The sequence below is a fragment of the Ammospiza caudacuta genome, chromosome 9 (assembly GCF_027887145.1).
Source record: "Ammospiza caudacuta isolate bAmmCau1 chromosome 9, bAmmCau1.pri, whole genome shotgun sequence".
Classification (NCBI taxonomy): domain Eukaryota; kingdom Metazoa; phylum Chordata; class Aves; order Passeriformes; family Passerellidae; genus Ammospiza; species Ammospiza caudacuta.
Genome location: NC_080601.1, coordinates 36,263,616 through 36,289,634, shown reverse-complemented (window position 1 = coordinate 36,289,634; position 26,019 = coordinate 36,263,616). Strand labels below are relative to the sequence as shown.

Here is a 26,019-nt window from a genome sequence, read left to right as displayed (position 1 = left end):
CTGCCTATTTGTGAATGAGAGTGAGAGCAAGGGGGATCTGTTAAGACTCAGCTGAGTGACAATCCCAAATTAAACTAATTACTCCAATTAAGCACTGCTGAGGAGAAATGGGGGAAAATTAACCATGGGAAGGACCATCAGGTGGGCTTCTTCCAGGTACCACTGAAAAAGAGCCTGAGCACTTACTGGGTTTTAATTCCCTCCAGGAGCAATTAGATATTCTGCACTGAGCACTGAGTACATCAGCAGTAATTAAGGTGAGATAAAATATTTAAGTGGAAACAGAGTGGCTTTTTCCTGAGCAGCAGTAGCAGATGTGTGTGGGGAGCTCCAAGTGACACCAAGAGCTGCACAGGAGCTGCAGCAAATGTGAACATTCCTGTTTGCCTCCCTGGGGAGGAGCTGGGCCATGAATCTGCTGTAGAGTGATCCAGGCATCCCTGGATGAGCTCGGGAAACATTTGATATTCAGAGGCCAATTCCTGTGCTGTGGGATCTGGGAGAATTATCCTTGAAAGGCAGCTCTGCTGCAAGTGAGGAGGAGTTCATGTGATGCTTTGCTTTTGTGTGCTACCTTCAATGAAGGGGTATATCACACTTTAGTTTGTGCTTTTTTTATAAGTAAACACCCATTTCTGCTGGCAAGGAAAAGCTGGTTTTATTAGCTCCCCTCTATTGACAGCTTCTGTGGTAGCAAATAGATTATCAGGGACATCTAAAATAGCTTTTATTTGTTTTTTCTTCCTGCTTGTTCCATACTCTGGAAGGTCTTGCTGATTTTCCTGGTGTAAGGGCTCAGACTTTGAAGATTTCTCTGGAGTTTGTGCTCAGTGCAAGGACAGGGCTGGCAGCAGCTTTGGCATTCAGGAGCAGCTGTAATTGCGGAGTCCAGCAACAGAACTCCCTCTTCCCAAACTCCTGGACTCCAAGGATGCATCTGGAATATTCCCTGTGATGCCTTGTGCAGGCTGCCCTAGAGCAGAGGCTGGACGGAGCTCCAGAATAAAGCAGGGATTTATTCACAGCATCTCCTCCATGGATCCACCTTGGGCAGCACCAGAGCCCAGCCAGGGCTGCACCCAGGATGAACCAAAATGGCCCCAAAATGCACGGCCGGGCACGGGCTCTGTCCCTGGGATCAGCTCTGCTCCATTTGCACCTTGCAGTTCATTGTCCCATTCCAGCTTTAGCCCTGCAGTCCCACCCTGCTTGTTTTTCTCTCTGCAGCCCACGGGGTTTGTGCTCCTGGGCTGAGATTTGGGTCATTTGTCCTTGGTGCCCAGCTGGAGCAGGAATTGTTTTGTGTCCCTGCTCTGTGCACAGAGCTCAGCATCCCTGATGTGAGCCCAGCCCCACACACTAAAGCAGCACAGAATGTGAAACATTGAAAAGCCAAACCTGAGGCATCACCCAGAGCCACTGAGGTGTCACAACCTGGATTAGTGAATATTCCTTAATTGTTAGGTCACAGGTGTGTGAACTGTATCAGGGTTTCTGTCCAAAAACCAGCTGATATTTGTGGTGGAATTATGGGTTTGAGAAGAGAAATTGGCCTCTGCACCCAAACCCCAACCTGCTTTGCTCCTGTGCTGCTGTTTGCTTCCACCTCTGGTGAGCTGGAGCAGCATTTCTGGGAGAGAGGTGACAATCCAGGTGATGGGAGCTCCCCGAATGAAGAACAAGGTTTGTGGAGGCAGGGGGGTGTACATGAAAGGATTCCCCAGGGATGTGCCTGGCTGCCCAGGAGTGCAGGAGGGTGTACATGAAGGAGATTTCTCCAGCCTGGCTGCCCAGGAGAACTGGGCTGGAGGAGCAGCAGGGATGGCCCAGGCTGAGGGGATCAGCAGCTCCTTCATTCCCCACCAGGGCAGTGTCTGGGGGAGCAGCACCCCGTGATTAAAGTGCTCCCAGTGCTGTCCTTGGATGGTGCTGGAGGTCTGTGCTCCCCTGTGCTTCCCTCATTACCATTAATGAGCTTTAGGGCTGCACATCAGAAGCAGGGCAGTGGCAGCAATGCTGATTTTACACTGCACAAGTGAATATTTGCATCTTGGAGAGCTTCTGGGCTCAGTGGGTTTGGGTCTTCTGAGTTTTCTGAGGAGCCTTCTTATTTTGTCATCTGCTTTTGTTTGGTTTTTGAACTGCCACGGGAAAAAAAATATTTATTTAACTACTTTATAAACATGTAGTTAAATAAATAGAACATAGTGGAAACATCTTAAGGTCAAGTTGGGAAAGTACTAATCACTTGTGCCATTTGTTGTATTAAGAATTAGTTTCAGTCACTTTTCTCCTTTTTGAAAAATGATCTCAAGGAAGCAGAACATAAGGTCACCCTCATTTTGGTCATTCAAAGGCTGAACTGGAGTCTCCAGATGTGAAAATCCACCCTCCAGAGATTTCCAGCACACAGCCAGGTTTGCCATGAAAACAGAATCCACTTGAAGGGAAAAACACTTTTTCCAGCACTTCTCCAGATTTAAAAAAAAAAAACCCAAATAAATAAAGCTTAAAAAAAAGACAAAAGGTCAGGGTGAAATGGGAAAGAAATCAGAAACAGAGTGTGGGAAAGGACACTTCAGTCTATGGATTGGGTTTTTTTTTTGTAGACATCTTGCAGCATCTTGGAGCTGCAGAGCTGTTAAATGTTAGATAATCAAAGCATTAGTAGTTAGCACAGAATTCCCTGACCCCTCTCAGTGGGTTTTCAGCTGTTCAGACCTCACTTTGCATTTTTCTGTCTGGCAGCTCAGAGCCATTAAACTCTGGAGTCAGCAGAACTATCTGGAATTACCTCTGTTACAATTTGAGGAAAATGAAATTATCTTTCAGATGTAAACAGTTTCTAATTAAACTCTGAAGCTGTTTATGTTCCCAAACCAGTGTGAGCTGAGCTCGGCACAAAGACAGACTTCTTTGTTGTCTTTTTTTTTAATAAAGTTGATACACTGATGTAATAAATTACTTGTGACAGAGCTAGGTCTGTTGTGCCAGCAGTGCAACTGCTTTGTTTTTTTGAAAAAAATCCTTAAGCAACATATCCCTCTGCCCCAGTAATTTAGCACATTGCATTCTGGTCCTTCCTTTAGTAGGAAACAGCCACGAGATTACAGAATAGATTTATGTCAGTCTTTCCCTTCACTCCAAATAGCCTCACGTCTGCAGAGAATTTGGCCTTCTTTTTTTTTTGTTAATAATTTCCATGTCTGGCAGATATATTTAATTTTTGTGATAAATAAGATCTGTGTTGAAGAATTAGTAGCGTTGGTTGAAATCCATTTAATTTTTCCCAGCCCTTTGCAGGAGTGGGTCTCTGTTAACAATTAGCACACAGAAAAAGAAAAAGGATAATTGCTTTTTATTTAGTTTAGTCTTTCCCATTTCAGTAGATGTGCTGTTAGGAGGGAAAATAATTGGCTTTGCTGGTGTACTCTGAAGGAGAACTCTCAGATTGACAGCATGACTTTGCTGTAAATGGAGCTGACAAGGAGAGAGGTGACTTCTCCAATGAAAGCACATTTTACTCCTGGTGTGATTATTTATAGCAGATACTTAAGGACAAGCAGGGGTTTCTGCCACGAGATGTATCCACTTTTCCTGGCCTGGATGCTGGGATGAGAGAGCTGAGCTGCCTTTTGTCTTGTTGCTGTAATATCCATAGGAAATATAGCTCTGAGAGGGACATCCTTCTCCTGCAGTGCTGCTATTGCCATGACCCACGAGAACAAATCATATCAGGACATCTCCCTTTATCTTGGCTGCTTCATCAAAAGAAAAAGAAAAAATAAAAACAAACCCCAAACTTTTCAACCTGCGGGGATAAATCTGCAGAGCAGTGCAGGGAGAATTAAGCACCCAGTGTCCAGTTTTAATTGGTGTTAATGAATTCCAAATTCCTGGCTTGGAAATGGGAACATACCTTAAAGGGCAAATCCTTCAGGTCCCATGCAAGCTCCTTTTTGAACATGTGTTTTGTGCCCAGGAGCACTTGGAGGAGCTGCTGTGGACCTGCAAGGCTGAATCCTGTAATTAACTGGTGCCCACAGCTGCATTTGCCACAGTTGGCATGGGAATCACAGAGCCCTTTGTGCCTGCAAAATGCTGGAAATTTTACCCTGACAATTCCTTCCTGCAAAGTCATTCCTGATCTTTTCTGATGTCAAAGCCTGCCAGGGAGGGCTGGGCACGTTTTCCTGGTGGCAGCAATGCAGGGAGGCTCCACTTCAGCCTTTGTAAATGGATGATGCAGCCCCAGTGGTGGGTTAAGATAAGAAACCATCTATTTTAGAGTAAAGGCACTAAAAATGAACAGGTGAAATAACTTTGGTGTCCTGGAGAGCCTTTCTGTGGCCTCTTTCAGCATGGAAATTGTGTTCATCTCCCCCTCTGGCAGCCAACCACCACCAGGTGAGAAATCCAGAACTGGGATGAAAACTCCCATGGGCTTCAATAAAGCCAGGATTTCATCAGGACCCATATGTTTTTGTGTTTTTTTTTTTTTTTAGATTTATCAAAAGCCTTTAATTCCTATGAGTGAAATTTTTATTTGCTCATCAAGGATCCCTAAGTCTTGGATCATGGCTGGATCCATCCTGTCCTCATGGCTTAAAATGAAATAAATACAACGTGGCTGCTAATTTTTGTTTGTTCCACCTCTGTGAAAAAGAAAGGGGAAGGTAGAAAAAAGGATTCTTTGTCATATATTTATATAACAGTAAGGATATATTTATAATTATATTACAAGGTATATATATTTAGGATTTTATATATATCTATGTTATATATTTAGGATTTTTTTAAGAATTCCATTTCCCCTCATCTGAGGAGTTTTAGGTGATATGGCATAAAGAGCTTTTTTCTCAGAGCAGAAGAAGGGAAGGTGGGAATTCTGGGGAAATTCAGACTAATTTCTGGCACTGTTTTTCCTCACATCTTTCCTTTGGATCTTCCCAAAGACCAAGAAATTGAGCCATGATCCTGCTGTCTTGGAGTCCTGATTTATTAAGAGCCCGGGCAGTACAGATGCTAAGTGAAATCAATATGATCCTGTCCCCCAGATATTTATTATTCCCAGCTTTTTGCAGGCTCAGATTCTTTTCTCCAGCACCCCCATCTCACCCAGTGGCATTTCCGTGCACTTCATTCTGTGCTCCTGCTCTTCCCACGGAACAGCTTCTCCATCCAGAGATCTGATCCTTGGGGTTTGTCTGTGCCAGAGGGGTTCTTGTGGGTCCCTTCCAACTCAAGATTTCCTATGAAATCCCTTCTCCCTGGCCTGGGTTTCTCCTGGTTTGGTTTAGCCCTATTTTGGGTCCATTTCCCTTAACTTGGTGTCATTTGATCTGCTCACCTGATGTCCAAGCTCACCCAAATCCATCTCCTGAGCACCATCTTTATGACTGGTCTTTCCATCAATCTGATTCCCAAAATCAGATAATTTCTTTTTTTCATCCCTGTCTGCTCCTGGCCTATGGGAAAAAAAAAAAATCAATTCCAAGGTTTTTCAAGGGAGAAAATTAGAATGTAACAGCCTGGAACAAAAGCAGATTGTAAAATCATGTTGGGAGCTAACCAAAGCACCTTTTCCCTAATCAGAAATCAGCAGGAAGCTGATCTCCAGCACTGGTTTGGACCATTTGTCTTTATTTGCTCGTCACATGCTGAGGATTTTGTGTTTTGTGTGACAGAATTTAAACTCGGGGCACTCTGCCTGTGCTCCTTATCCAGATTTTCCTTCACTGCTGGCAGGCACAGGGTGTCTGCATCCTGCTTTTCCTTAGCCTGGGACCAGACCTGCCCTGGCCTTTTCATCCCTCTGCTCTGCTTTGCTTTCTGACTTTTCCTGCAGTCAGCATTGGATCAGCCTCAAATTCTGAGCAGTAGATTGTGAAACCTGAACTCTCAGCAATCCAGCAAATTTTTATTAATGAGGTAGTGGTCTAAAAGGAAACAGAGCAAAAGATGAGCCAGAGGCAAATTCAAGCTGATTCCAGCTCCTTGCCTTGGCTGTCTGGTTTCCAACAGGAAGAACAGTTGTCTGAGTTCAATTCCCATGGAGCTTTTGCAATGCAGATAACTCCAGCACAGAGTCAGGATCCTGTCAGGGCTGATAAATTGGTTTAGTCTTGCTTCACCCCCAGATCACAAAGGAAAGTCACAACAGGCTTCTCCTCCAAGAAAAAACTTCTCTGACCATCTATTTGTCAAAGGGAAATTAACTGCTAATAATGTTTTATTTGGCAGTTTTGTGACTGCCACAACAGTCTATATTGTATAAAGCCATTAAGCGTTGTTGCCTTGCAGGATGGATTTTTGGGAACCATCCAGGCATTTGTTCTGCCCTGAAGCCCCCCATTCAGAGTTGTAAATCTGCCTTTTTGAATATCCCAGGTAGTTAAAATTGCGCCTTGTGTGCGATGGGAGAGGCCAAGCCCCAGCTGGGGCTGTGTCAGTCCAGTCTGGGCACCTGAAGGGAGATTGCTGGAATTCATTCTGGGAATCTGCACTGGCCCCAGGGGAAAATTAAAACAAACTTCAGGCATTTGTGTGCAAAGTTTAAACACTTCCTTGGAAAGGCTTTCCTTCCAATAAGCCTGGAAGTTCCACTGTAGCACAACAGGGCTCCGAGCAGACATCAATTAAATGAACACCAGTGTGAGATATCCCAGTTATTTATTGGAAGGGTTAGCAGCCACCCCACAGTGAGGGTGACAAAAGCTGCAGGAGAAGTCTGGGCTTGTTTTGCAGTCACTGACCATGAACCCAGACAGAAGAGCTTTGATGTCATCTCTAACTGCATGGCCCAATTCTGTGCTCTACTTTATCGATGCTCCAGGGATTAAAACTCTAAAAGAGGAGCAAGGGAGTGAAAAATAGGCTAGGAAAATAAGTGTGGGTTGTCAGACATCCTCCACCTTTTGAAGCAAAATTCCTGTTTAAATGCTTTATCTGTAGATAAAACCACTCTACATTTTTAGCTAAATCCTTCCAAATCACCTGAAAAAGATGTGCCCCATCAGCTCTGGGACTGATATCTTGGGCAAAGATATCAGACTGATATCTTGTGCTGCTTTCAAGTGCCCAAAGGCTCCTCCAGCTTCTCCCCTCCTCTTAATTTTCCCAATTTGCTGTTTGCAAAAGCTTTAGGTGTGAAACAATCTGCAGGTACCTTTAACTCCCCCTTTACTGTGCTGGTTGGGTCAAAAACTGCATTTCTGCCTTTCTCCTTCAAAAGTACTTAGAAATTAAGACATTGTTTAAATAATGGATTAAAAAGCCCTCCCATAATATGGCACTTGTCTAATTAATAGATTAAAAAGTCTCTCCACATTTTGGCACTTGTCTAATTTGAAACAATTGCTACTAAAACGTGAGGTGTAGGAAATAACGTGTAGTGACAGAACTTGATACATGAAGGGATCTGTAGTATCTGAACACCTATTTCAATATCAAAGAAAACTGGATTTTATCTCCTGCTTGACACCTAATTCTGTGAAGTTCTTTATGCTTACTAATTCATTAACATACTTGCTGTACAGAAGGGCTGGAGTGTCAAAAAATGTCATCTCATAGCAAATTCACTTTTATTCTGGTAGGCTCATCTCTCTCAGGAGCCCATAAAAAGTTGTTTTCAAAAGCTGGAGAGCAGTAATAAAGTCTAGAAGGTTAAAACCAAGGGGATGCTTTTGAGTGCAAAAGAATTATGTCAATTAGATCAGGACTTAAGAGGAGGCTGGAAAATTGTCACAGTTCCTTGAAATCAGCACCTTCCTGGGTCTAGAAACGTTTATGCTGCTTGAGTTTCTGCCTTCTAGAGCTTTATTCTTGGGTTTCTCCCTCTAGTGCTGCCATTTTTCCATGGAAAAATCAGTTACACCTGTATTACCAAAAACAACCCTAACTCTATTCTTTAATTTAATTTCCCCCTCCTCATTTTTATGTTTTTATGTAAAACTGGGATATGCAACAGAAAATTCACATATTTCTGTGTCAGGCATTTTCTAGAGTGTGAACGAGGGTGAGCTCAAACTCCCATCTCCATGCTCCATTAAAAGGGTCTGCATTGCTCATCCCCTCAGCTGTGGGCCAAAAATCAGGAATTTTGGAGATTAAGGAAAGTAAATATTCATATGTTTGAATCTCAGAGGGTCCTTGGTTCGAGAAAGACACAAAGTCACTGTGGTGGTCAGTTCAGACAAGGTGTTGTCATGGAAAATGTTGGAAGTTCAGGTGTTGGACCAGGGGAACTTCTGACTCTGCACCTCTCTTGTCTTCAAGCACCTTCATGCTCCTAAAAAGCACAGCTGATGTCAGAGCTATTTCCAGGTATGGTCCCTCAGGAATTTTGGGCAAATTCCATTTTTTTTTCCCAAAAAATTTTGGGGAATTTTATGGCCGCTCAGGAATTCTTTGGGTTCTCAGGAATTCTGGGCAAAGTTCAGTCCCAGTTTTCTGCACCTTTGGAAATTAGCTGGCCAACAGTTGTTTCCATAAGCATGCTCAGAGAGAAAAAAAATGTCCCTTTTAAAATTAATATAATCTCCAATTATCATATTACCTCAGGGAGGGAGGTCTGGTGGTACTTAACAGAGCTCTTTGGGGCTCTTGTGCATTTTAATTGAGTGAATAATTGTAAACCACTTCAGGGTCTTTTGGTAAAAGGCTCTGTATAAACATTGCCATAATGCTGAATAATCAGGTTGTGATGTGAACTGGAAGAAATGAACCCTATAAATAGATGTGTGGAACCCTATAAATAGACGTGCATTTACATATAGTGTCTGTCTGGGTGTGTGTACATCAATATTTGGGACAGAAAAATTCAGATCCTTTAGAAAAATCCTGCAGCTCTTGAATAAGAAATAGTGAGATTGGAAAGTGATAATCATAATAATCAAAATGATTTTAGGATATGGTGAGGCTGTAGTTTATCATGCTGTGCAATGGATAGAGAATGGATAGAGAATCATTGTGTGAGTGGTTGGGAAACACAAATCTGTGGTGTTTTATGGTGCAGGAGCTCAGGGGAGGTGGAATGAGGTTCTGAGACGTGGACAGACAGGATTTGGAGGAACCAAAGGAGTTCCATCTTTCCTGAGGTGCTGCTGCAGTGCAGCTGGAGGGGGTTGGGTCTCCTGCAGCTCAAGGCACTGCTCCTCCAGGGGTATTCCAGATGGAGCAGGGGGGAGAACAGGAATGGGAACATCCCAGCCTGAGCAGTGGGAATGACGGGAATGGGAACATCCCAGCAGCCTGAACATTGGGAAGGTGGGAATTGGAACATCCCAGCAGCCTGAACATTGGGAAGGTGGGAATGGGAACATCCCAGCAGCCTGAGCAGTGGGGAGGACAGGAATGGGAACATCCCAGCAGCCTGAGCAGTGGGAATGATGGGAATGGGAACATCCCAGCAGCCTGAACATTGGGAAGGCAGCAATAGGAACATCCCAGCAGCCTGAGCAGTGAGAGGACAGCAATGGGAACATCCCAGCCTGGGCAGTGGAAAGGACAGGAATGGGAACATCCCAGCAGTCTGAGCAGTGAGAATGACAGGAATTGGAACATCCCAGCAGCTTGGGGAGGACAGCAATGGGAACATCCCAGCCTGAGCAGTGGGAGGACAGCAGTGGGAACATCCCAGCCTGAGCAGTGATCACAGGTCTGCTGTGACCTGCAGGGATCAGCAGCCACTGCCTCTCTCCTCAGTGCTCTGCCTGTCTCATCTCCTGAGCCTGTAATTTTCTGGGGCAGTGGCTCAGTTCCTGTGCTTGTGCTCTCCTGTCATCCAGCCCCTGAGGAAGGGGAATTCCTCTGGAATGGAGATGATGGAGATGAGCTTTTATATTTCATAAAAAAGAAAAGAAAAGAAGCCTGTGCCAGGCAATGAAGTGCTGGTACAAAGAATCCTCTCTTCTTAAATGGGACTTGACAGAGTGCTGATGCCACTTCACTTAGTTAATGGAGGGAGCCATCTAATACAGGCTAAATGCAGAACTGCCTAAAGGAACCTGGCATTTGGAGGGCTGGAGTGCTTGAAATATAAATGAATGGGACAAGCCCAGGCTCTGTTTCCCAAGGAATCGATTACCAGGGATCCTCTGACAACTGTGAAGGTCTTATTTGCAGGAGTAGCAAAGCTATTTTTGTTGGAAACTGGGATATTTGTTGCTGGGGATTAAAGACATCTTTAAGCACCAAGGAGACGCCAAGGAATGCTGTGGATTCCAGAGGGTCAGAAAGGCTGAAGTGATTTTCCTCGCTGTAAAGCCACTGAGGAGACTGATGGTAGTGCTGGGAACAATTTGAGTTCTGTTGAGTTCTACCCACAGCCAGAACAGTTTGACAAAATGATCCATCGTGTATTAAATCTACAGATTCAGACTGTGAAAAATGCATGGGACACAGCATTTTGGAATAAGAGTGAGGCTTGACTGAAGTGTCCTTTCTCTTTCCAACTGTAAAAAGAAATAAGGATCTGTAACAGAAAATGTCTTGAGTGGAGATGAATGGACTATAAAGACTGCTGATGAATTTTTCACCTCTGGAATGTTCTCCATGGCATTTATGAGCTGGTTTTCCAACAGAGTAAGTGTCTGAGCTACCACAGGAAACACAAACATCCCTGTTTAGGCATCACTGAAATCTTGGAGACAGGACAAAGGCTGACTTCACTGTGGAGACCCCATTTCCTTCTCCCACCCTAGGGCAGCTCCTTCCAGGTGAGACCAGAAGCCTCTTCACAGGACAGTGGGAGGAAGCTCCTGCATTTGTTCAGAGGATGAATTCCTTTCACATCCCCATCTCTTTAGCATTTTTCACAAGCTCCAGATCCACTCAAACATTGGTTTGAGCACTGCTGACATCTGATATCTGTGACTTCCCTTCCCATCCCATCTGCCAGGCATTTCATTCTTCTGATGAAACAGCTCTAAAATTGCAAAGACAGACAAAATACAGCCTAAAATCACAACAATCAAGTGCTGTGGCTGTTACATGGAACTTTATTGGACAAGAAAAGAAGACTGGTGGTGTATCAGAATATCACATTAAAGATCAGTCAGGTTTCCAATGAAATACCAATTGGCACCAATTGATGTGGGATCTTCTCCTGCATGGTGTGGTTACCCTGAAGTGTCTCTGTTTCCAGCAACTGGATTTATTTCTGGGTTTTTATTGCTTTATTTGGGGATTACTTGGTAAAGAAGAAGCGTTTCAGGAAATGTCGTCATGTGCCATGTGCTGCACTGATGTCAGCTGAGGAAATCAGTGTCAGGAGCAGGAAAAGCCAAAGATGAATGGATCTCTGGGTTCAAAATAGGAAACAGCTTGAAGTTGCTTTGGGGGGAAACATAAAGCTCATTTGTCAGCAATGACAGTTCCACCCCTGGCACAGAGAGAGGGCTCTGCCCTCCTGCTGATGGACAGACACCCCTCACATCCATGCCAGTCATCCTGGAATCCAGGGGTGCCAAGCAACTGCCCTGAAACTGTGACAGTTTTGCCTGGTGAGCTGTAATCATGATCTGTGTGTGGCTGAGAGGTGTCACATGGAAATCTGCATTAACTGTGCTCCTGAATGGATTTCATTCCCTGAGAGGTGTGTGTCTCCTTGTCTCACCCCAGTGGATATCAAAGGTGTGCCACTGAAGAGCAGGATCTTGCCTGGATGATGCAGTGTTCATTTATTTACACTTTGATGTGAGGGCCCTGTCTGATCAAGCCCTCGTCAGGATTTCTCAGTCAGGTGTGTCTGGGTTTCTTTGGTTTCTTTGGTTTTTCCTGCTGTTTGGCAGGAATGTGCACCCATCTGCTTGTTCACAGTCTCGTACACAGAATTTTGTGAGGTTTCTTCCCAGTCACACTCAGGGTAGGACAGAAGTTTGTGGTGCCCTGTTGAGAACATCTCCAATTGCTCAATATGAAATGGTCAGTAGTTTTCCAAGAGCCTTTATTTTCTGTTCCATTACTCCAAGTGCCTTCCCTGTCCTCCCTTGGGGCCCAGCTAGCAGCCTGGCTCCTACCTCCTGCTATTCTGAAATTTCTTTATTTATCTTAGACTCTGTCATTTTGCTGAAACATTGATATTTTCCAGCAATCAGCTTATTACATGGAGATGCCTATTAGCTTTCTGAAGTCATATGTCAGTGAAACTCAAAACTGTTTAGTTTAACTTGACAAGCCCTATAGTGATATTGGAAAATTATTTTCTTCTTCAGACTCATGTTTGTGTTCTTTTCCAATGAGCTGGCTGTTTTATTGCAAAAGAAACTGTAAAAGAGGTAATTTTAACTAGGCACGAAATATATTCTGTTCTGTAATGTATCCATAACCTTCTAAAAGATCCTAATTAACTTCCTTATGTCAGCATAGGAAGCTCTATTGCATTTGTAGTTGCCAAACATTTCTTTCTTTTTAATAGAAATTATCCCTTTCTAAGACCTAGGGGCATCATCATTCCCAAAACAAGCTTTTCATCTGAGGGTATCAGAAACACCAGGAGATTAATGGAAGTCTGGAGTTCAGCAGTGCAGAATTTCTATCTGTTATCTTGCTAGTCTGCAAAGATAACAATCCTAGTGGCAAGTGGGTGACACAAAGCACTCAGTGAGTAAAGTGGAATGGCCAGGTTGGCTCCTGAGCAGCTGAAATGGGGAGTTTCTGCTGGACAAAGGTATAGTCTGAGGGGAGAAGCTGTTTTACACCATGTTTGTGACACAGGTTCAGTGTAACTCAATGTGGACATGAGATATGTGGGGAAATGGTTCCCTGGACATGAGATATGTGGGGAAATGGTTCCCTGGACATGAGATATGTGGGGAATTGTTCCCTGTCAGGGTGGGGAGGCCCTGGCAAGGGCTGCCCAGAGAATCCATGGATGGAGCAGCCACAGGAGGTATCCAAGGCCAGGCTGATGGGGCTTGGAGCACCCAGGGGTAGTGGAAGGTGCCCCTGGAGGTGGGATGAAATGGTCTCCAAGTCCTTTTCCTGCCCAGACTGTTCCATGGCTCTGGTTCCAGCACATTTCAGCACAGAGCAGTCACAGCAGCCCTTGGGATGATACCTTGGGGTTTGAGTTGTTCTGTTCTGTTTTGGTGTGCAGCTTTAGCTTTATATGAAGTGTTACTGGAGTGTTTCACAGGGTGGTGGAAACAAAACGATCCTGTTCTAGCTGGAGACTCCAGGACAATCTCCTCAAACTTCAGGCCCAAAGCGTGAACAATGTGAAAAGAGGAGGGTGGGCAGACAAGCAAGGAGGATGAAACTTCATCATCTGAAGCTGTAAATTGTGCAGTTAATCCTATATGCAAATGGCCTAAAACTTATAAAAATGTGAGATCTTGGCCCAAGCTCTTTTGCTTCCACTTGGAGCCATCTGGGCACTGCCAGGGTGTGGCCTTTGAGGGCACCTCAACAAATCTGCACTTTCTTCCTCTGAACTCCCTCTGGCCTCTGCTCCAGCTCCTCGAGGCATCAAGGACACTGTGCCATCACTTGGTGTCACTTGGTCCCTCATCCGTGAGGCAAACTGCAAACATCGCTCAGCAGAAATGGAATTGAGTTCTGCCAGAGAAAAACAGCAATTACCTGCTGGAATTTGTGCTGCATGGGGCTGTTTTGTTCTCACTGTCTGGGTGTTCTGCAAAAGGAGTGGGTCTGCACAGCAGGGCCCAACCTGCACTCAGCACTGGGAATTCCAAACAGGAATATTTTCAGCCTGCTGATTTAAAATTATTATTTAAATAATATGTTTATTATAATATAAAAAATATACTGTAATAACATCTATAATATACTGTATTTTATATATAATTATATATAATATATAATTATATAATATAAATATAATAATATTATTATATTTAAAATTATTTACAGCCCTGCTGATTTAAAACAAGAACTGTCTTTGTTTAATCGTGCCGTTCCCAAGCTCAACTTTGATGAATTGCAGAAGCAGGCTCTTAGCAAGTAACAGTGGGGTTTTTTTCTTTTAGTCTTTTTTTTTTTTCCTGAAAAGAGGAGGAAGTTTGCCATTCTGCAGAGCAAGATGAATAAATTTTGCCATTTGAGGCGGAATTTTCCAAGAAGGATTAGGATCTTTTGCAGTCCTGCAAATGCAGGATACTACTTGCAAACCCAGCATTTCTTTAGGCTCATAATCATCATTTGCATTATAACTCCCTAAGCAAAAGAGGGAGAAGGAATTTCAAATGTGAACACTTCCAATCCTTAACAGCAGCTACAAATTGAAGTGTAAAAGTGAAAATTCCCTCACTCATAATCAGAAATTATCATTATTATCATTATTAATGAGTTGAGCTCAATTTCACAGTGAACTGCTGTATTTCAATTCTATGAGATAAAAAGTGAACACAATCTTCTGTTTGAGACACAGATGTGCTAAAATGTCACCAGTGTGACAGGAGAGAGAGGTTTTCATCTCCTATAACATCCTTCCTTTTGTCTCCATGTGGTTTTTCTCCAGCTATCCATTCCCCATGGTCTTCAGCAGCTGCAGCAGAAAGGACCTGGAAAACAGCCTGGAGAAAGGAGTGGGGATGTGTCTCTTTAACCTGCCTGAGGTCAAGGAGTCCTTTGGTGGCCAGAAGTGTGGGAATGGCTACGTGGAGGATGGAGAGGAGTGTGACTGTGGGGAGCCTGAGGTAAGGCAGTGTGGGGGTGTTTGAGGGTCCCCAGGATGAGGGGGAGATGAGAATCTTGACTCCATGTTTCAGAAGGCTGATTTATTGTTTATGGTATATATTATATTAAAAGAAAATTATATACTAAAACTATAGAGTTATAAAACTTTAGAATTAGAACAATTCTCATCTCCCCTTGCTGCACCTGCTGTTGGGCACGTGTGTGTGGTGGTGTTTGAGGGACAAGGGAAGAGATGAGAATCTTGACTCCATGTTTCAGAAGGCTGATTTATTGCTTTATGATACATATTATATTTAAAATAAATGATATATTAGAATTATACTAAAGAAAGAGAGAGGAGACATCAGAAGGCCAGCAAAGAAAAGGAATGATAATAAAATCTTGTGACTGACCGGAGTCCCGACATAGCTGGACCTGTGATTGGTCATTGAGTAAAAATAATTCACATGGAACCAATCCAAGATGCACCTGTTGATGAGCAACCTCCAGACAACATTGCACAGCCATCAGATAATTATTGTTTACATTTCTTTTCTGAGGCTTCTCAGCTCCTTGGGAGAAAAACCCTGGCAAAGGTATTTTTCAGGAAATATATCAGTGACAAGACACCACCTGGGAAATGCTGCTCATGTCCTGCCTGCAGGGCTTTGGCAGTGGAGGGTTGGTTTGGTGTAAAACAGAGCTCTCCCTTCTCTGCTTCTGTCCCACCAGCTCCAACCTCAGAGTCTCAGAAGGGCAGGGAGCCTCGAGTGCATTCGAGATGGGGAAGTTCAAGCAGGGCTTGGGTTAAGAACGTGCTCAGTTCATCCTTAGAGAGCAAACTCTGGCTTGTCCAGCAGACTGGCCATGACCTCCTGTTCCTAGAAGCTCCTTTCTGCATTAGCTAATCAGCTAAACTCGAAGGAAGTTTGAGAACTTGGCTGGAATTTCTCAAGCAAACGTGACTTAGTTGAAGGTTTGTTTCCGTCAATGAGAAGCTACATTTATATTTATATTTCTATCTATATTTCTATCTGTGACTGTGTTTATATTTATATTTGTATTTATTCACATTCAAATTTATATTTATAACAGTTTTTAAGTTTATATTTAATTATTTGTGTTTATGTCAACATAACCATAGAAACTGTGCAGTCATAGAATGCTTTGGGTTGGGGACCATAAAGATAATCTCATTTTCCCCCTGCCATTTCACTTATTCACTATCTCAGGCTGCTCCAAGCCCTGTCCAGCCTGGCCTTGGGCACTCCCAGGGATCCAGGGGCAGCCACAGCTTCTCTGAGCACCCTGTGCCAGGGCCTCACTATCCATGTATATAGAATTATATAAATAGAAATATTAATATTGGCCAGGTATTTTTCATTGCAACTTCAGTTTTTAGGTACAAGACCTTTCCTCCTTCCCTGTAGAATTTTTCTTTTCCTCTAGCCAATTACCTCCCAACAGAAATAGCCTTCACTGCCTCCCAAACAGATTGCAGCTGCTTCAAAGATTGTTCCATTTAGTTTAGTGAATGTGTCAGAGGACTCCTCACATCAGCAGGAGATAGGCAAAACCTGGGGGTCAAATAATATCCGAGCTGGCATCCTTATCCCTTTTACATCCCCTCCTCATTGGCTTTATTGAACTTCTCTCTGATTATGAGAATTAAAGGCAGCAGCAGATCAGGGATTTGTTTCCTGTGATAAACAGGGACCTACAGACAAAAGAGATGGGGGCAGTTAAAGCATTAAAGATATTGCTGCATCCTGCCTGGGGAGTGCATTGGGCTGGTCCAAGCCTTGAGGATTTCCTGACAGTTCCCTCACTCTTGAGGGTAACGGGGTTGGAGGAAGCAGCCTTATCTCCTTGTTTAAAGTCAATAGAGTGCAAGCAGCTTGCAAATGTCTTTGTTGCCCTGTTATCTTTCTTGTTTTCATTTCTGAACGTCAGTGATACCTTTTCAAGTCAAAGCCACTTAATGTCAGCAAGCACTGCCTTGATTTGCCTCTTCTGTCTGTCTTTTTTGCCTTTTTAGTTGTATTGGGAAAAAAATGCAGCTTGGATGCAATTAAATTTATTTGGGATTTACTGCCCTGACCTGAGTGGCTCCAGAAAACCTGTGTGATTAGTTACTAATTCACTGCCCAGTCAATTGTACCAGCTGAGTTCTGTCCATGGTGTTGCAGCATCCCAAGAATGGGTGATATTAGGATTAAATTCTTCTGGGAGGGCGTGGAGTGGCACAAGGTGCCCAGAGCAGCTGTGGCTGCCCCTGGATCCCTGGCAGTGCCCAAGGCCAGGCTGGACACTGGGGCTGGGAGCACCTGGGACAGTGGGAGGTGTCCCTGCCATGGGATTGATGATTTTTGGTCTCTTCAAACCCAAACCATTCTATGATTTTATGATCCTAACAATTTTAGTCTGTATGACCAAAAATGCCTGATGTGCTGCAGTGTCCGTGGAAGGAGGGTTAATGTAAATTATAGATAGAAAGACAAAAGAACAAAGAGAACTAAAAATCCTTAGTCCTTGAAAGATAAAAATGTGTCTTTTATAACCAGCTGCAAGGAGGAACAGAAAACTCCAAATTGCTAACTCAGAAGTCAGACAAATTACTTCCAAATGTAATTAGGAGTGAGTGCCCAAACAGCTGTGACATGCCAGGGACGAGTCAACACGGCTTTTGTGCCAGGAACTCCTGTCTTACAAAATGTTGTCTTACAAAATGTTGTCTTACAAATCCATCACAGAGCTCTGAAGGGCTCAACAAGTGGATGGAAAGGGACAGGGCTGTCACTGCAGCCTGTGAGGGGTTCAGAGAGGCTTTGGGCCAAACCTTTCACCAAAGCTTCTCTGGGAGATTGAGCAGCTGTAAAGGAGAGAAAACTGCACGGGCAAAAATTGGGTTAAAAGATGAGAAATACAAGCAGGTGTAAATCACCCACTTCATGCAGGAGATCTGCTATGCTGTATCCATGAGATGTGTCCTGGGACTACACAACTCAGCATTTTCATAAAGAGCCTGGGAAGAGGAATAGTCTTTAATTTGCTGATGGTATTAGTTAGGCTGCTAGAGATGAAAACTGGCTGTGAAGGACTGCAGAGAAACCTTCTGAGGCTGCTGGAACAGGCATTAAGATGAGAAATGGGACTCACTGAGGAGTGATGCACATTCCAAAAACACAAAGAAGATGATGGACTCTGAGCTGCCTCTGACCATGGAGGAACAAGACTTCATATCGCAATAAATAGTCTCATGAAAATGTCAGCCCAGTGCTCAGGAGTGGTCTAAAAGGTAAATAGGCTGTTAGAGAGTGCTAGGAGAGAAATAGGAAAACAAAACAAAGCACCAGCAGACCTCTATAAATCTGCTGTGCCTGAAACTGCTTGTGATCCCAGGGAGGATAAAGGAGAGTGAAAAAATATTGAGAGAAAAGCAATAAGGTGGTTCAAAGTTTCCAAAGGGCTCTGGCTGGAAAAGAAGAAAATGAAGGGAAATGCAGCATAAGCTGATAAAACCGTGAGGGGAATGGAAGGGGTGAGAGAGGAGAGATCATCCCCCATGAGAAATGAGCAGATGAAGTTAGAAAATATAGGTTCCAAACAAGCAGAAGGAGCTGCTCTCCTGACTGTGTTGGTTACCTGTGAGTTCCTTTACTCTGACTCTCACAGGTGCTAAAAATGCCCGTGGAGCCCAGGGAAAGGCAGGAGAATGGGAAGGTGTCAATGTCCTTCAACATCTCCTGCTGGCTGCTCCCAGGGGGACACAGGGACAGAGGGGTTATGGGCTGACCCAGTGGGGTCTGTCCTGTGTTCCTAGAAAAGAGAGGAGGAAATCCAAGTGTCCTGTCCACAGGACAGAGCCTGACATCACATAGGTGGGGCTGGAATTGTTCTGGGGTTGGGATGCTCTGGTTCCTCTGAAGAGCCAGGAGAGCCACACTGAGAAACCTCCTCCTAATAATCATTGCTGTTATTATCTATAATAACTAATAATAATAATAATAATACCAACAAACTCCAGCACAGCAGTACTTTCAGGTGGCAGCCTCCATCCTCCCAAAGCCTGGTGAGCCTTGCTTGTTTTTTCACTTATTTATGTTAAAATCATTCCTGACAATTTGATAGCCCAGGCACAAAAACTATTTACCAAGCTCATTCCCTACAATGAGCAATAAGTGAGGCAGCAATTGGAAATTTCAGAGGCTGCTGAAACACCACTCCAGGAGCTGTGTCTTTATCCCAGTCTGCCTGTGGAATGCTGCTGTGGGGCCAGAGGATGGGGTATTGCAGCTTCAAAATGACCTTAATGGGCCTGACACTCCACCCTGCTTATCTCAGATTATTTCTGAGGTGAATTTATAAAATGTGCTTCTGTGTAGAAGAGGAATGTTGCTCCTGACACGCAGCAGCTGCACAGGAATATTTCTGTAGCCTGCTGCTTTCCGGTGATCAGAAATAGGAGCAGGAAGTTGTTCCTCTGCTTCAGAGCACAGTTGGCTTTGTACATCCAGGAAGATAATACCTAAATAACAGTGAAATGCTGAGAATCCCTCTGGTTTGTGCTGGTGAGTCAGTTGGGAAGCTTTCAGAAGCCAGGGAAGTAACAAGAGGCTGTGAGCATCACTCTAACCCACTCATTCCTCCTGTGTTCCCTCTATTGTCAGTGATCCCTTGCTAAGTCAAACAGACTTAACACAGCTGAAGAGCAATTTTATCTGCTTCTATTTCTGTGAGAGATGAGATTCCAGCTCAGCTGGTGTAACTTGCAGCTTGTGGGCATTATCTTGGAAAAACAAATCCATTCTTTTCTGAGGCTCCTTACGAGCTCGTTCTCCTGACAATAAAGTTTGCAGGGGCCCACACATGGCACCATCTAATCCACAAGTGTGAAATTGGGATGTATCAGTGAGAGAGGCTGCAATTCATGCCCACTCCATATCTCACAGCTCTATTACTGGTGTGCTCTGATAAGGGATTACATGCAATCGTGTCGTTGTGTTCCTGTGTGGCAGCCCCAGCCTCCATCCAAGCAGGAGCCTGGCCAGCAGCTAGCACAAAGCAGAGCTGTGGTCATGATGCTCAGCAACTGCAGAAGCTCCTGGATCCTCTCTGGAGGCACTGGAGTCATTCCATGATTCCTGTGGAAATAAAACACCCCAGTGCTCTATCAGGGTTGGTGTCAGCGTGCTCGGGTTGTTTGTGATATTTGGGATTAGATCCATAGCTGGAATAAACCAGCCCTCCTCAGCAGCTCCTCTGGTCTTACTACACTTGTTGGGCTTGTTGAATCTGAGGGCAGACAAGGCTGTTTGGATCAGGTTGTCGAATTTCATGCATAATTCATGATTTCATGCCCAGCTTTTCTTGGCAGAGCTATAGGCAGCCTCTTGATTTACAGCTCATGGTGACTGCACGTTGTCTGCTCTAAACTTACCCTCCAAATCCATGCAGGAATGCACAAACCCGTGCTGCAATGCCACCACCTGTGCCTTGAACCCAGGAGCAGTGTGTGCACATGGGCTCTGCTGCGAGGACTGCCAGGTGAACCTGGGGAAATGTCTCTCTTTGGGGTGGGGAGGGCAGAATTCTCCATTTTTCCCTGCTTCAGTGCAGTAAGCGACAATGGAGGAGAGGGAAATTGGTATTGATAAGCATTAAGGCATTTGCATGTCATGTGAGCAATTAGAAAATTCCCAAAGCAAGGATGGAGGAGAGGTAAATTGGTATTGATAAGCATTAAGGCACTTGTGTGTCATGTGAACAATTAAAAAATTCCCAAAATATAAATTATTGAAGGAGCAGATCAACAGATTTTTTTAAATTGTCTCTGTGCTTTTTGTGGCCCCTTCAGTTGCTCATGCAAAACTTCTTTTTCATGAACTTTTGTGTGCTTTAATTTTTCTCATTCTTACTTGGCAAGCAGTCATTAAATGCTTAACCCTCTTTTTTGGGGGAAGGCTCTTAAATTATTAATTCTATCAATAGCATATGTATTTTTAACAGCAGATCATCAGCTGTTGTAGTCTCCTAACACTATAAAAGCCAACTTACCACAGGCATCTACCTGCTTGAATTCTCAGACCATCCCTTGCCTGTGGGCTAATAAAGCATCCAGCAGGTTGTCTGTGGCAACCTGTGAGCTTGGAGCAGCAAGGGATGCTCACAGTCAGGAATTGCTCTTTAGCAAAATCAATCTATCTCCGTGTCCCTTGCATTTTACCAAAGGCAATGTGATTAAAATTCAGCTCTGCTCCCAGAGCACACCCAACTTTTGTGGCTGCTGTTGAGATGTGAATGTTCAGAGTGGCACATTCCAAAAAAAAAATCATTTTCCATGGAAATTGGTATAGGACAAACAGTTAATCGTGTGACTGAGTTTGAGGAGATGTTGATGCCCATCACAACATTTCCAGGAGGAAATGTAATTCCATAGATTCATTAACATTCAAGATCTATTTAAGATCATTGAATTGAACCTTCCAAGCTGTGAATTGTTGGGCATCTGAATCCACAGCCCTGTGTGCTGGTGGCTTCCTGAGCCCCAACACAGCAGTGTTCTGTGATCAGCTGCCCTGGGTGGAAGGCTCTCTGACCTGACTTTTCCCAGGGCTCCAGATCCTCCTTTCCAGAGCTCTTGTGCTCAGACACGATGAAGGAGCCACCTGCAAACATCAGGGCTGGGGTTGCCTTCTATCTTGAGCCACGTGTGGAGTTTCATCTGAGCCTCCTTGCTGCCAAAGCCTCCCAGCATGGCTCAGATCTGTGCACTCAGAGCTCTGCCATCCCTGCCCTTGCTCTGCAGCCAGCTGGGGCCGTGCCATGGGGAAATCTCCTCCTGTGCTGCAGGGCTGACCAGGCACAGCCCAGCCACTGAAGTTCTGTTTGTTTTGCAGCTCAAACCAGCAGGGATTTCTTGCAGAGAGTCGAGCAATTCCTGTGATCTGCCCGAGTTCTGCACGGGGGCCAGCCCGCAGTGCCCGGCCAACGTTTACCTGCACGACGGGCACGCGTGCCACGGGGTGGATGGCTACTGCTACAATGGCATCTGCCAGACCCACGAGCAGCAGTGCATCACCCTCTGGGGCCCAGGTGAGTGCCAGAGAGGCCTCAGGTTTGGCTTTCCTATTTTTCACATCCTGTGCTGCTTTAGTGTGTTGGTCTCAGCTTCATATTTAGGGATGCTGAGCTCTGTGCACAGAGCAGGGACACAAAACAATTCCTGCTCCAGCTGGGCACCAAGGACAAATGACCCAAATCTCAGCCCAGGAGCACAAACCCCGTGGGCTGGAGAGAGAAAAACAAGCAGGGTGGGACTGCAGGGCTAAAGCTGGAATGGGACAATGAACTGCAAGGTGCAAATGGAGCAGAACTGATCCCAGGGACAGAGCCCGTGCCCGGCCGTGCATTTTGGGGCCATTTTGGTTCATCTTGGGTGCAGCCCTGGCTGGGCTCTGGTGCTGCCCAAGGTGGATCCATGGGGGAGATGCTGTGAATAAATCCCTGCTTTATTCTGGAACTCTGTCCAGCCTCTGTTTTAGGGCAGCCTGCACAAGGCATCACCAGCACAGGGACACAGGTAGGCTTGGAGGGGAAAATGAAGATTAGGAGGGTGCAGCACCAACCTGTAGCTGTTGGAATAATGAGGGGATCTCTGGGTGATTCATTCCAGCCTTGATTTGCTGTCATGTTCATTTCTTGCAGCAGGAGGTAACGAGGCTCGTGCTCAACACGCTGCAAATGGATAGGTGAACTTAGACAAATCATTTCCTCTTGACTTTGATATGGCCTGATGTCACCCCACAAGGTGCTGAACGCTCCTGGCAGGTTGAAATCACAGCCCTTTTCAGGCTGCTGGGTGAGCTTCCTCCTGTGCTCTAAACAGCTCATCTGCAAAACAGATGTGTCTGCTCCATCCCCAGCCAGGGCTCAGCTCTTGACACTGACATGAGACTCCTGGATCACTGTGTGTGTTTTATTAACTGGTGTCACCTGGAAACTGCCTCCTGACTGTGCTTTTAGCAGGGTGTGCACTGAAGCAGAAAGGGGTTTGTTCTCCCATGGGAATTTTCTCCCTTTTTGCAGAAAGCTGGTAACATGAGTTCTTGAGTTGTTCTCAACATGTATCCCAGGAAAGCTGTTCACCTTTCTATAAAGCCCTGTGACCCTTGCACTGAAATGCAAGTATTAACTCAGCATTTTGGTATGAATCCAAATCGTGTCTCCTGCAGCATCTCTGACCTTCTAGCTCAAATTTGAAAAACTCTCTCTCCTAAGGAGAAACATTACTTAGAAATAGGGTGTAATTATTTCTTTTAAACTAATATTTCCATCTTCTTTCAATTCAGCATCTCTAACTCTGCTCCAAAACCTCTGCATCAATATAATGGCACACAGATGTTTCCCTTGGTCAGAACCCTCCCCAGAACACTGCTGAAGAATTTCTCTGTTTCCTTCCCAGAGAACATGGACTTTTTGCAATCTCTCTTTAAAAGAGCATTAAAGCATCTCAAGCAGCAGCCCCAGTGGTGCAGACAGCAGGTCAGCTTGGCCACGTGGGTATCAGAGCATGTTCAGGAGGGGTTCCAGCTCAGACCTGAGCTCCTCACGTTGAGCAAAGCGTGCTGTGCTCCACTCCCCAATCCCATGCGTGTCCTGGAGCTGCTGGGAGCTCACAGAGCCATGGACAATTATAGCCTCCAGCCTGAGTCACACTGGGACTCATAATCCCTGCATACTGAGGCATTTCCTCTTGTAGAAAGCAAAAATCTCCTCCTGAACCAGTTTGCCATGCTGTGGAAAGTTACTTGGTCAGGCTGTTCATGGTTTCAATGGTTGAGAAAAAATTCCTCTAAAGGTCAGGGAGCTGAACTGCTGCAGCTCCTTGCCGGGTCTGCTTCCCAACACAGCAATTCCACCACAGCCCTGGGATCCCCTGATTCTTTCCTGCCTTCCTTCTTGGGGCTGTTTGATATGGGCACTGCCGGGCATGGAGGCTCCATCTCTCTTTATGAGACAGGCGTTGTGTTAAGAACAGAGCTCAAGCAGATTTTGGCTGGAATACCCCTTGGTTTTGTCTTGGGAAGGCCCAAGGAGAAGGATTTTAAATAGGGAGGATGGAACATGGGAAACCTGAACTGAAAGTCTTAATTCTTGTCATGTTTTTGGCAGAATAAATTAAAAATAAACCCAGAATCCCAGAGGGGTTTGGGCTGGAAGGGACATTAGAGATCACCTCATTCCACCCCCTGCACTAGACCAGGTTGCTCCAAGCCCTGTCTAGCCGGCCTTGGACACTTCAAATAATGCCCATATTCTGGATTTAAAGACTAGGGATGTGAATATCCACTGCTCTGTCACACATCTGGCTGAAGTGTGAGCTGGCAGATCTGGGGTGGAATGAGAAGAGAGGTGGGTGGCTCATGCAGTTGGAAAAATTGTACAGATCATGGTGCAGATTAAAAAACTACATGTTTTTCCAGACTTGCCTGCAGCACAAAGAGAGATTTGACATTCTAAGATGCTGTTTCTGGACTTTGTATCAAAAATATACACTGGAACCTTTTACCAGGTTGTTGTGTCTGATCAGAACTGTTTTTAAGTGCCTGTGTTGAAGTAGTTTTGTGTTTAAAAAAAAATTCCCCCTCTAAAGAAAAATCATATTACAATTCATTTTCATTCTCTCCTTATTTTCTTCTTCCCAGTAGGAGGAATCCATGCAGAACAAAATACAATAACTTTTCCTAAAATAATACTTGGTATATTGAATTCCTTATTAATGTCTTCCCTTGTACATCTTTCTTTATTCATCAGGTTACAGATGTCCAGAAGCCCAATGATAAATGTCAATCTTCATGTTTTTAGATCTATTTAGAGGAAAATGATGAACACTGTCAGAGCTTGTTTACATTAGGCTGAGCTGTAGGAACCTGTTTCCAGAAAAGCACTTGCATTTCCTTGGGGTTGTTTTTGTTTCTCTCAACACAGTGGTTCAGATAAAATAGAGGATTTTTTTTTTTATTTTGCTCTTTCTTATATGTGTGGAAAGCTTGGTGGGAAGGAGAAGGGAGGAGCTCCTGGGACAATCTCTAAAATAGCCATGAGTTCCTCTCAGAGCCCAGGTTGATTCCAGTCTGCTCCCAGAGCTCTCCATCCTCTCTCTCCATCTTCTTTCTCACCATAATTAATGTCATTTTTATCTTTGGGGAGCAGGAACTGCTGATGACCTTTTTTTGGTCCATATTCAGAATTATCAGATTGCACTGATCTGACCTATTGATAGCAGTGACATCAGTGGTGATGCTTTGTGTGGTGGCATTTCCAGGAGATACAGGCACACAGATAGAGCTGCTCAAGGCAGAGAAATCATTGATTACCAAGGAACAGAAGATTCTCAACTTCAAACTCATGGCTTTTTCTGCATTGACAAGAAAATGATTCTTTAGGGAAGTTTGTCAGTTTGTTTTCCTGTATTTCCCCAAGTGGGGAAAAAGCAATGATTTTGGGGAGCCAACGGCAGGCATTGATTTAATAATTAGAACACATTTAAATGTGTTGCATGGACATGGCCATTTGTTTAGGCAGGAACATTCTTAATTTGGATGTCAATATTTGTTACTGAGTGAGAACTTTGCAGGTTTTGCCAGGTAGATCCCTACAGACACAAAATAAATGGGCTGCCCACCTCAGATATCTGACCCAACCACTGCTGAAAAAATGCTAATTGTCCAAGCACTGCAATTTCCTGATTTCAGTGAAATCTAGTGAAAACTATTTCGACCATCACAGATTTATGGCCGGGCCTTTTTCTTCTGGAGATGGGAAAGATATTAAATAATATTCTCAGGGGTGGTGACATCATCCTCCTTAAAGGCAAAAAAATGCTCAACTCCATCTTGCTCTTGTCCAGACAGAACAGGGATGACCAGGGTGGGGAGAGAGGCCAAGGGCAGCTCGTGGAGCTTTTGCTTTGCAGCAAAAACAAAGTTAATGATCTGAAACCCAGATCACACGACAGAGAACTGTGGGTTTTATGTTTATATTTATTTGCACAGTTACTCGTGGTGCTGGCTGACACAGCCTGAGCCACACAACTCCAGCCTGTTACTCAGAGGTTGTTTTTTCCCCTCTCCCCACCCACAGACAGCTGGGAGCTGGACTGAAATATCTTCCTTTTCTGCTGTCAGCCTGACAGAGGATGTTTCTCGTGTTCATGGAATCAGCACCATGGTCAGAAATTTCCCTCATTCCTTTCAAGAGACTCTTTTGGTGTTTTCCTATGGCAGCAGGTCTGAAATGACACAGCATTTCTGTGCCCTGCAACTTCTCTTTTTTTATTATTTTATTTTTTTTTTGCAACTGCCTATGGAAAGAAGT

The 26,019-nt window shown here is 44.4% G+C and overlaps 1 protein-coding gene across 1 annotated transcript in view; it reads left to right on the top strand.

The window, feature by feature from the left end:
• The window catches only part of ADAM12 (ADAM metallopeptidase domain 12), a 189,041-nt gene that overhangs the window by 143,607 nt on the left and 19,415 nt on the right, over positions 1-26,019 (top strand). Inside the window, exons 12-14 of the mRNA XM_058811008.1 lie at positions 14,483-14,660; positions 20,098-20,187; positions 21,540-21,735. Of these exons, the coding sequence (XP_058666991.1) occupies positions 14,483-14,660; positions 20,098-20,187; positions 21,540-21,735 (464 nt within the window). The remainder of the gene's footprint in view (positions 1-14,482; positions 14,661-20,097; positions 20,188-21,539; positions 21,736-26,019) is intronic.